Raw genomic sequence first — 12079 nt, 5'->3', positions numbered from 1 at the left:
AGAGTCTACTCAGGGACTGATTACAGAGGCAGCAGCTCAGCAGCAGAACCCTGAACCACAAGTTAGGAATGAGACAGTTGAAGAGGAGTCTGATAGTTTTGATTACTTTGCTCGCCCTCAGTCACAGGATATAAATACGTTTTTTTCTTATCATCCTCATCAAACACCTAATATTGCTATACCAAAAGTTTTCAATAGCAAAGATGGAACCAACCGTAAGTGGCTGACTTACTGTGAAAAAAATCAGTCTCTGTACTGTTCTGTTTGTCTGGCATTTGCACCTGTGGTTAGTGATGGCCCTTTCATAAAGGGAGGCATGAAGGACTGGAAACACGTTCACCAAAGGATAGTGGAACATGAAAAAAGTAAGACACACAGAGATAGTGCAGATGCTTACTTTATGAATGTACAAAAGGCAGATGTGAAAAGCCTGTTGACTGGCAACCAAATGTCATTGCGTGCTGAGCAAGTAAAACAGAAACGTCAGGTGATGGAGCGCATAGTCGACATTATTAAAGTCATCGGCAAATGTGGCCTTAGCTACAGGGGAGATAAAGAGGAAGCAGGTTACAGCCTAGAAAACATTGCTGTTAATCATGGCAACGTCTTAGAGTTGATTCTACTCGTGAGTAGATATGACATTTGCCTACAACAGCATGTAAACACTTGCATAGAAAACAGCAAGAAGCAGCATGAAACTGGTGCAAAAGGCAGAGGGTCTCTTGTTACACTGCTGTCAAAAGACACATTTAACAAAGTTGTGGATGTCATCAGCCAACTGATAAAGGCATTTATAGCCGAAGAAGTGAGACAAGCTGGCATGTTTTCAGTCCAAATTGACACCACACAGGATATCAGCAGCAAAGACCAGTGCTCCATCATCCTAAGATATGTAACCGATGTCATTCATGAAAGACTGATTGCTATGGTGGAGTGTGAGTCATCTACAGGGCAGCATTTTGCAGAGCTCCTGAAAAAGGTTCTACTGGAGCTTAATATTGATATTGGCACATGTGTGGGCAACTCCACAGATGGTGCAGCCAATATGCAGGGACAGTATCGGGGTTTTTCCACCTTCCTCTCTGAGCAGTCCCCCAATCAGATTCATGTATGGTGTTATGCACATCTTTTGAATCTTGTACTGGCAGACACAACAGGCAGTGTTGTGGAAAGTGCATCCCTCTTTTCGCTGCTTAATGATATAGCAGTTTTCCTAAGAGAGTCATACAAGCGCATGCAGAGGTGGGAAGAGATGAGTCAGGACAAGCATCACAGACGACTGTGCCCAATAGGGCCAACCAGGTGGTGGGCCAAGGATCAGGCACTAAGTAAAGTGTTTGGGTGCTTTGGGAATCCTCAGGGAGCCTTGTTTGTTGAAGTGCTTATGACTTTACACACCATTGTAGATGACAGAACACAACAGCCAACTGTGAGGGCCAAGGCAAAGGGATTCATAGAAGGCCTTTTGAGGTATGAGACTGTGCTCACTGCTCAAATTTTCCTTCGCATCTTTGAGCAGACTTCCCCCCTTTCAAAATACTTACAGACAAGGGGAATGGATATCATCACAGCTCAACGTCTGGTTGAGGGGACAGAGGAGGGTCTCAGGGAGTGTGCGAGGGACTTTGAAGGAGTTAAGTGTGCAGCTGATGAGTTTGTGAAGTGGGCTAATGGGAAGTTGGAAGAGGAGGAGGAGTGTGAGCTGGCAGTGCAGACTGCCCTTCCTGAGAAAAGGTTCAGAAAGAAGAAAAGAATGCCAGGAGAGCTTGCAGAAGATGAGCAGCTAGCATCAGCTGATACTGACTTCAAGGTCAGAGTTCACAATGTAGTTGTGGACACAGTGACAGACAGTATCCATAGAAGGTTTTCTGCCAATGCAAAACTTTGCTCAGATTTTGCCTGTCTAGACCCCAGAAACTTTGCTCATGTGAGGGAAAATAGACTCCCCAGCTCGGCTCTGGAAGAAATAAGCAAATGTCTGCTTAAATATGACAATAGGGCTACAGTTGGCACACTATGTAGTGAACTCTACAGCCTTGCATGTCAGTGGGACAGACTAAAGATGTCCCCTCTGGAGGGTTACACTGTCAGGACAGCTAGTGGAATGCCACAAGGAAGCGAGGAGGATCCTTCCATGGAACAGCAAGATGTTGAACTAGAGAGCAAAATTTGTTCCTCCTGTAAAAACTGTGTCATTTGTGTTCATCTCATCCTCTCTCAGTACAATCTGCTAACTGATGCCTACCACGTGATTGGACTGGCCTACAAGTTGCTATTAACACTGTCCATCACACAAGTAGCCTGTGAGAGAAGTTTCTCAACAGTGAAATTTGTAAAAAACAGACTCAGGAGCACTTTGACCCAGAAGAAACTCGAGGCATTCATGCTCATGTCCACTGAAAAAGAAATTCTGATGTCTTTGGACAATGATGCCGTTATAAACAAAGTCGCAGAGACCAGTGCACTGCTCAGGCGTTTATTAATGTTTTAGAGTTGGCCATGTTTCTTCTTTTTTTTTTTTTTTTTTTTTTATTAACATACGAAACAACGACAAAAGACGACATCAGTTTGTGTGTGTGTGTGTGTGTGTGTGTGTACGTGTAAATAAGAGTTGGCCAAAAAAAAAAAAAAAAAAAAAAAAAGAGTTGGCCATGTTTCTTTGAAAGTTCTGTTATGCTGAAGAAAAAAAGTTAAGGTTCTGTTGTGTTGTGTTGAAATAAATCTACATTGTGAAGCAACTCTTACTTGCACTGAATTATTTTAGAAAAATACACAGAATTACAAGGCTTTACAGAACAGTGCGCTATTGTAGACTTAACATTTAAGGTTATAATTACATGATTTTAATAATAATAGGTCGTGATCTAAAGTGGGCCGGTCTGAGGCATGAAACTCCAGGGCTGAAAATGAGTCCCACTCCGGCCCTGGTAGGAGCCAATGAACATAAATAGATTAGACAAGAATGCATACATACACTTACACTTATATACACACTTAACAATACAATGCACTTACATTACGACATAACATTACAAACACTTAACGTGAAACATTTTGTGGTCTCGAATTGTACATTTATATATATGAGCTTAACAATTGTTTCTTTAACTGGCGTTTGAATATGGAGATGGACTGTGAATTTTTAAGGCAATCATTCAACTTGTTACAAATCTGTGGTCCCCGACACACAACACTCAAACTTCTTACGTTGTTTTCCTATAATAAGGTGTTTATGTCTCGTATTGTGGGTGTGCTGGAACGGAGATTGGGATGAGTTGAGTTAGTCTGGGATTCAAACCTGAGACCACCTGATATATTGTACAAGCATTATGGAAGTAATTATATTCTTTAAGGCGAAGAATACCATAGTGGGCAAACAGGTGCCGAGTAGGTGAATTAAATTCAGTCCAGGAGATGGCACGTTGCATGGCACGTTTTGCATTGTTTGAGTTATAAATCTTCATAAACTCCAATTCCAGTGAAGTTGGGAAGTTGTGTGGTGCTTGATGGAGCTTAAAATACAACAACAGAGACCTGGACAGTTGAGAAGATGAAGTCATGCATCCAGAAAGCTTCAGCAGTTAATGTTGTCGGTGCGTTGATCAAATCAAAGATTAAAGGGATGTGTTTAGTTAAATGAAAACAAAACCGACATAAAGGTGTTTGGAGTAAAGGAGGAAAATGTAAATGTCAGCACTCAAAACAAAGAGCCAAGCCAGAAATATGGGAGTGTTTCTGGACTCAGATCTGGATTTTAACATCCACATTAAGACAGTAGCGACGTCTGTTATCACCTGAAGAACCTGAGGAGGATTAAAGGACTGATGTCTCAGCAGGACTTAGAAGAACATGTCAATGCTTTAATATTCGTTTGACTGGATTACTGTAATGCTGGTCTCACGGGTCTCTCTAGAACGGGGATCATTTCTTTATCGCCGCCCTAGTGGCTCCTGGAGCTTTTTCAAAAATGTTTGACCTTTTTTTTCCCTTTTTTTCTCTTTTTTCTTTTTTTTTCTTTTTGTTTTCCTTTTTTTTCTTTTTTTCTTCTTTTTTCCCTTTTTTCTTCCTTTTTCCTTTCCTTTTTAATCTCGACATTTCGACTTTTTTCTCGACATTTCGACTTTTTTCTCGAGATTGTACTTCAACATTAATCTCGACATTCTTTTTTCTCAAAATTTTTAACTTTTTTCTCGACATTTCGACTTTTTCTCAACATTTTGACTTTTTTCTCGACAATTCGACTTTTTTCTCAACATTTGGACGTTTTTCTCGAGATTGTACTTCAACATTAATCTCAACATTCTGACTTTTTTCTCAAAATGTTGACTTTTTTCGCAACATTTCGACTTTTTTCTCGACATTTCGACTTTTTTCTCGAAGTGCATAATGAAAAAATAAATCTTCCCCCAGTTCTAACTAATATAGATTCATGCAGCATGTGTTGCCTTCATTCTAAGGCTTATACAAGACTTTTCATTTTTTGCGGCTCCAGACATATTTGTTTTTTGTATTTTTGGTCCAATATGGCTCTTTCAACATTTTGGGTTGCAGACCCCTGCTCTAGAACCTCCGTAAACCAGCTGCAGTCAGTCCAGAACGCTGCTGCCGAGTCCTCACTGAGACCAGGAGACCCGAGTCCTCACTGAGACCAGCAGAGTGGACTATATAAGTCCAGTTCTCACATCTTTACACTGTCTTCTTCTCTGTCCCAGAACAGATGTTGGTTTTTAAATCTCTGAATGTTCTCGGACCATAACCCATCTCATATCTCCTGGTCCATGATGGACCAACCAGAACCCTCAGGTCATCCGGGTCTCGCCTACTTTCTGTACCCAGACTTAGACCCAAACACGACGAGGCAGCGTTCAGTTTTTAAGCTCCTCAACTGAGGAACAAACTCCCAGAATTATTTTCTTTTTCAGCGTGTGGTGTCATCAAATTCAAAATGAGTGAATATTTACAAAAAATAAAAGTTTTCCAGGCCCAATATATATTGTTTTTGCAGTAAATTCAATGGATATTAGTTGAAAATGATTTGCAAATCACTGTACTCCCCAGTGATGTCTTTAAATATTTCACTTTTGTTTAAATGAGTTGGAATACATCTGATTTATAAACAGACTTGAAGGAGAAAAAGAGGACTTTTGTAGTTAAGATGCTGCAACCTGCAGATGGATTTTTTTCCTTTTTTAAAAAATAACCTGTCAACTTCAAAACCGATTCATTACTTTTTTTACTTTATATTTTATCTTTTTGGCCTGATGAGACAGCATGATCCTGCTTCACTGCTATTTAGCTATTTAGTTAGTTTAGTTAAAGTTTATTTCAGTCATATATACCTTTCAAGGCAACAAGGAAGAGACAGTTTTTTACAATTTGACTGAAAAAGGAGCTTATTAATGCCCGCCTACTACACAACTTTAGCTACACAATACATGGTGTCAAGTGTGAAGAAAAAAAGAGCAAAAAACAAAGAAAAAAACAAACATATAATATAAACATGTACAGGACTGTCTCAGAAAATTAAAATATTGTGATTTTCTGTAATGCAATTACAAAAACAAAAATGTCATACATTCTGGATTCATTACAAATCAACTGAAATATTGCAAGCCTTTTATTATTTTAATATTGCTGATCATGGTTTACAGCTTAAGAAAACTCAAATATCCTATCTCAAAAAATTAGAATATTCTGGGAATCTTAATCTTAAACTATAAGCCGTGATCAGCAATATTAAAATAATAAAAGACTTGCAATATTTCAGTTGATTTGTAATGAATCCAGAATGTATGACATTTTTGTTTTTTTAATTTCATTACAGAAAATAAAGAACTTTATCACAATATTCTAATTTTCTGAGTACTGTACTGTACTGTAAATACACTTGCATACATACATGTACACACATAGATGCATAGGCTAAACATACACATACATATCTCTTTTCTCCTTTTTTCAACTACAGCCATAACTCCCACATATAAATACACAATTTAGTTCTTTCTGTTTCAGTGACATCACAAGCGCTGGCTCCGGTGTCATCCACCCCGAAGTGCTGAACACCCAGAGGTGTCAAGTAACAAAGTACAAATACTTTGTTACCTTACTTAAGTAGAAATTTTGGTTATCTATACTTCACTGGAGTAATTATTTTTCAGACGACTTTTTACTTTTACTCCTTACATTTTCACGCAATTATCTGTACTTTTTACTCCTTACATTTTAAAAATAGCCTTGTTACTCTATTTCATTTTGGCCTTTAAAAAAAAACTATCCAGTTAAATTGCTCCATCCGGATAGAGTGAATTTGGTTGTGGTTGTTTCAGATGTTCTTGTCCAGTTTTGTTCTTACATCCGTTCCCTCAGATTCCTGCAACTAAACTTGGATGTACATTCCAATAAAGGTTAGGATAAATGATAACATGCCTCTGAAGTTTGACTTTTTGCATCATTACAATACTTATAGACAACTAGTCATCATATCTAGAAGTGCTTCCACTTAATGTGGACTCACTTCTGCACGTGCACACCGAGAAATTGTCTGTTTATATCCATCTTTTTGGAACGCTGTTTTTTTTGTTTTTTGTTTTTTGTTCTTGCTATTATTTCAATACAATGTATTTTCTTGGTGAGAACTTTGAATAAGCCCATTTAGGGCTTCCTTTCTCACCTGCACATATTTTCATGCTTTTATGTTCATTTAAACTTTTGTACCATTTTTTTTATGTTGTGCAAATAAACAAATCATATCTCCTGCTCTCTGAAAAACATGTCAATGCTCAATAGTACACATATATGGTTCTTTAATATATTTGCATTATACTAAGATACATTCATTTTCAATGGCTTTTGTCTTTAATGGCTTTTTTCCCCCTTACATTACTTTTACTTTTATACTTTTATAGTTTTGAAACCAGTACTTTTATACTTTTACTTGAGTCAAAAACTTGAGTTGATGCTTCAACTTCTACAGGAGTATTTTTAAACTCTAGTATCTATACTTCTACCTGAGTAATGAATATGAATACTTTTGACACCTCTGTGAAAACCTCCTGAAATCCCGCTGCCGTTTCCGCGTTAACGGCAGAAGTAAAACCTGCGCAGGAGAAACGGCGTGAAAACCAGAAGCTCTGGGTCTTTTCCCAGCAGCAGCAGCAGCGCAGGATATCCATCTATCAGCGCTGGACGTACTTCCTCCCATGTTCACGTTGTCAACAAACGCCCTCGTCCTTTTGTCATCCATGCCCATTGTCAGAGTCTGAAGATGACCTTTTCTCTCCTCGCCTCTCCTCTCCCTCCCTCCTCTCTTTCACCGACGCAGGCAAGCTGTTCCCCGGTCCCTGCGGGCCACTCCCTCCCTTGTCTGCTCCTCTCCACTCCTCCCCTGCTCCCTCTCTCCCCTTGCACTCCGTCTTTCTCCCTCTCCCCACCTGTTGAAGCAATTGTTGTACGGACCATATTGTTTGTATTATTTTATGTCGCTCGTGAGTCGTGATGGGTCCTGGCCCCCTTTTTTTGTGGGGTTTTCCCTTCCCCTTCTGGGTCACACCCTCCCTCTTTCTCTCTGTGCTGGGTATAAAACTCTGAGGGGAGTAGTGAGGAGTCAGATTCAGCCGAGCGCCTCATGAAGGAGTTTCAGGGATTACCCAGCTTCCACTAGCTTCCATCGGGTGACAGAAGGACAAGACGCTGCTTCTCTTCCCGTCCTGGACACACGCAGCCCAGCAGGCAGTAAAGATGGAGAGATCTCTTTGGTGTGAGGAGGCCGAGGGGGAGCAGAGTCCACAAACCTCCGGGAGCGACTCGCCTCAGCTGCGAGCTCCCTGGGACCCCACGGTGTCGGGGCACCGGGTGATCCAGAGCCTCCTTCACGTGGAGGAGAGGTACATGCCGTCCATGCTTTACATCACCCTCATCCAGCGGGACCCGGAGCGCCGGGAGGAGCTCACCAAATGGGCCCTGGAGGTAATGAAGCTCCCTCACCTCACGCTCCAGCTCAGCTTTTCCTGGGAGGTTTTCCTGGGTCGCCATGGCAGCCGTGATGCTGATGCTGATGCCCTTCCTTTTCTCTCTCTTTTCTCCAGGCGTGCTGCGATTGTTGCTGCGACGAGGCCGTCTTCCCCCTGTCCGTCTCTCTGATGGACAGGTTCCTGTCTGCTACTCTGTCCCTGCCCATCTCCCCCTACTGCCTGGCCGCCGGCTGCATCCTGATCGCCTCCAAGCTCGCCGAGTGTGACAACGTCACGGCTGACGCTCTGTGTGCAGCAGCCGAGTACAGTTTCCAGCCGTCTAACCTGCGGGTGAGCTTGTTTTCACAGCATCCTCCCAGCTGGGATTAGAGTCTGGGATCTCAGGGGTCTTGGTTAACTGTTGGACCCTCATGTCAACCTTGCTTTTAACAGCAAACTTGAAACCCACCTTCTCCAAGCTTTTAAAAATCAGTGGTGAGAGGGTTGTTTTATGACCATCATGTTGAATGTATTTATTCTAGGAGTATTTTATCGGTATTGTCTTGTTTTTATCGTATTTCTACTTTTATTGTAGTGTTTTATTCGTGTTATTATTGATCAGCACCTTGTGACATTCCCTTGTCTGTGAAAGGTGCTATATACCGTATAGGCCCGAATATAAGACGACCCTCTCTTTTTCAAGACTCAAGTTTGAAAAAATACTTTTTGAACACCAAATTCAATTTTTATACAGAAAATAATGACAGTACATCTGAAATAAATGATTATAACAATATATTTGAGAGAAAAAACATGTTATTTTACCTCATTCAAATCATCATCTTGAAGTTTGCATCATAACATCTCCTCAGCTGCCGGTTTACCTGGCCGATATTCAACCCACTTTTCCCCAGATTGTCGCTACGTTTTTCCATTTTCTGTTATCTCTTCTCGTATTTTCTTCTCTTTTCTTTCTTACCGCTATTTTTATTTTTATTCTTCGTGACTGGGGTTCGCTTTGGCCTGGGGAGTTAAGTTCAGCATTCGCTTTAAAGATTGTGAATTCCCCGAATGTAAGACGACCCCCACTTTTTCAGTCTTATTTCAATGCAAAAAACACTGTCTTATATTCGGGCCAATAGGGTAAATACATTTGTACTTACTTACTTACTAAAGGTAAGCTCTTTCTGTTGATAAGAACCAGCCAAATTTAAAAAGAAAACTCCCGCACACCTTCTTCTCACCATACACTTGTTTATTAGGCCAACGTTTCAGTCATAGACCTTTTTCAAGGCATCCTTGAATCCCGGATCCCGGATGCCTTGAAAAAGGTCTATGACCGAAACGTTGGCCTAATAAACAAATGTACGGTGAGAAGAAGGTGTGCGGGAGTTTTCTTTTTAAATTTGGCTGCAGCTTTCCTCCTCCGACGCACCTTTCTGCAAATCCGGTGTGCAAAAAGTTTTCCACTTCGGATGTTGATAAGAACCAAATTACCGTATTGGCCTAAATATAAGACAGTGTTTTTTGCATTGAAATAAGACTGAAAAAGTGGGGGTCGTCTTACATTCGGGGTCTAGACGTTATACCCATTCACAACGCTAGATTGCGCCAGATATCTTTAAAGCGAATGCTGAACTTAACTCCCCAGGCCAAAGCGAACCCCTGTTACGAAGAAGAAAAATAAAAAATAGTATAAGAAAGAAAAGAGAAGAAAATAAGAGAAGAGATAACAGAAAGTGGAGAAACGTAGCGACAATCTGGAGAAAAGAGGGTGGAAGTTCGGCAGGTAAACCGGCAGCTGAGGAGAAGTTATGATGCAAACTTCAAGATAATGATTTCAAATAGTCAAAATAACATGCTTTTTCTCTCGAATATATTGTTATAATCACTTGTTTAAGATGTACTGTAATTATTTTCTGTATAAAAATTGAATTTGGTGTTCAAAAAGTCTTTCTTCAAATTTGAGTCTTGAAAAAGAGGAGGTCGTCTTATAATCGGGGTCGTCTTATAGTCCAGAAAATATGGTACTCATCTTGACTGTTTTTTTGTTCCCTCAATCAGGAGATGGAGCGTATCATCCTTGCCACCCTGCGGTGGGACACGGCAGCGGTGACCCCTCAGGACTTCCTCCCGCACTTCGTGGCCTCCGTAGAGGAGCGAGGAGACTCCCAGCAGGAGCCGCTCTCCACCCTGCGCCGCCACGGCGACACGCTGGCCGCCATGTGTGTCTGCGACTCCCGTTTTCTGGGAGCTCCGCCGTCCCTCGTTGCCGCAGCGTCGCTGAACTGTGCCCTGCGAGGACTGGGCAACAAGGGACCAACTCAGCTGGCTCTGGTCAGCGAAACGCTGGCCGACCTGTGCCAGACAGACCCGGTGAGTCTGACCTCAACTGACTGAAGCTGGATGCAATGTCAGGAGTAGGGCTGGGTGTAACGCGTTACAAAGTAACTTACTTAATTTGTAACGCGTTACTGTAACAAGATTACATTCGCCAGTAACGCAGTAATGTACCGCGTTACAGTTGTAATTTGGGTAATCCCGTTATAGTTACTCTAAGACACAAAAAAATATGTTACTTTAGTTACTTTAAGCTTTTCAGCTACATGTAGAACGGGAGAACAGAAAAGAAAATCAAACTTGCCGTACGGTGTGCATCGCCGCGTACCCTACACCGTAAGTTCTGCGTTGGTGTAACGCAGAACCATAAATCAGCCTTTAACATGATTTTACGGGATTTAACGTGATCTTACGTGATTTTACAGGATTTTACGGGACTTCTGGTGCTGATCTGGGCACTGTAGTAATAAGGTTCCAACTATATAAATAAGAATATTGTGATAAAGTTCTTTATTTTCTGTAATGCAATTAAAAAAACAAAAATGTCATACATTCTGGATTCATTACAAATCAACTGAAATATTGCAAGCCTTTTATTATTTTAATATTGCTGATTATGGTTTACAGTTTAAGATTAAGATTCCCAGAATATTCAGGTTTTTTGAGATAGGATATTTGAGTTTTCTTAAGCTGTAAGCCATGATCAGCAATATTAAAATAATAAAAAGCTTGCAATATTTCAGTTGATTTGTAATGAATCCAGAATGTCTGACATTTTTGTTTTTGTAATTGCATTACAGAAAATCACAATATTCTAATTTTCTGAGACAGTCCTGAATATGTTGTTCATTGGCAATCGAGTCATGGTGCAGCTCAAGTGATATTGCGGAGTAATCCAAAAGTAATGTAACTAGTAATGTAACTAGTTACTTTCAGCAACCAGTAACTAAGTAGTGTAAGGGATTACTTTTTTAAAAGTAACTAGTAATATGTAATGGATTACTTTTTTGAGTAACTACCCCAACACTGGTCAGGAGTTAAAAGAGTTTTAAAATGATTAAAGAGCAATTTCTACCCTACTTGATGGCAGGTATTTGGTTTGTCTTACTCCCCAGGCGGTGCTGCAGTTCTACAGTGAGAAGATTGAAGACGCCCTGCGACAGCGGCTGAGGGCTGGACTGCAGCAAGGCCCCACGGAGAAGGGTGAAGAGGTGGAGGACGAAAGGCCTGGAACACCAACTGATATGACAGCAGTTGATTTCTAGACCCGGATTCCAACAGCATTGAAAAGTGTAAAATATTGAAAAAGAAAAACGACTTAAAGTTAATCAGTCAAACTGATGTAAAATAATTATGACCTCAATGTACTATGACATGTCCTTATGTAACTTTAATTACTTTGCCGAGTGACCATTAATTTATTTCATATTTTATTTTTGCCTTATTTATTCACAGAAACTGTATGATTAATGTGCCATACATTCTGTTAATTTTGATTCATACTATTTATACCTTTATTTATGACCATGTGCAATTGTTTATTCATTTAATGTTAATTTATTTCAATTTTCAATAACTTTGAGTTTGTGCGCTGAATTAAAAATACAACAAATATATTTTTCAAGGTTATTAAAATAAACTTCTGCAATTGTGTCATCGGGATATTTTTTTTGGAAGAATGATTCTTTGAAGAGCAAATAAAATGCTGGAATTCTGTTTTATAAGGCCAGTTTTCTGAAGTTGTTTTTTTTTTTTTTTTAAATAATGTCCTTTTTTGCTTCATTGTT

At 40.2% G+C, this 12079-nt stretch overlaps 1 protein-coding gene across 1 annotated transcript; it reads left to right on the top strand.

Annotated features, from left to right (window-relative positions):
* The first annotated feature begins 1555 nt into the window (after nt 1-1555).
* Nucleotides 1556-11557, top strand: ccndx (cyclin Dx). Its single transcript, XM_061712592.1, has 6 exons — nt 1556-1810; nt 2222-2303; nt 7724-7968; nt 8088-8303; nt 10017-10328; nt 11408-11557. The coding sequence occupies exons 1-6, from the start codon at nt 1556-1558 to the stop codon at nt 11555-11557; spliced, it is 1260 nt and encodes a 419-aa protein (XP_061568576.1).
* The last annotated feature ends 522 nt before the right edge of the window (nt 11558-12079 follow it).

This window comes from Cololabis saira, chromosome 21, assembly GCF_033807715.1.
Source record: "Cololabis saira isolate AMF1-May2022 chromosome 21, fColSai1.1, whole genome shotgun sequence".
NCBI classification, from domain to species: Eukaryota; Metazoa; Chordata; class Actinopteri; order Beloniformes; family Belonidae; genus Cololabis; species Cololabis saira.
This window is presented reverse-complemented; position numbering and strand designations above follow the sequence as displayed.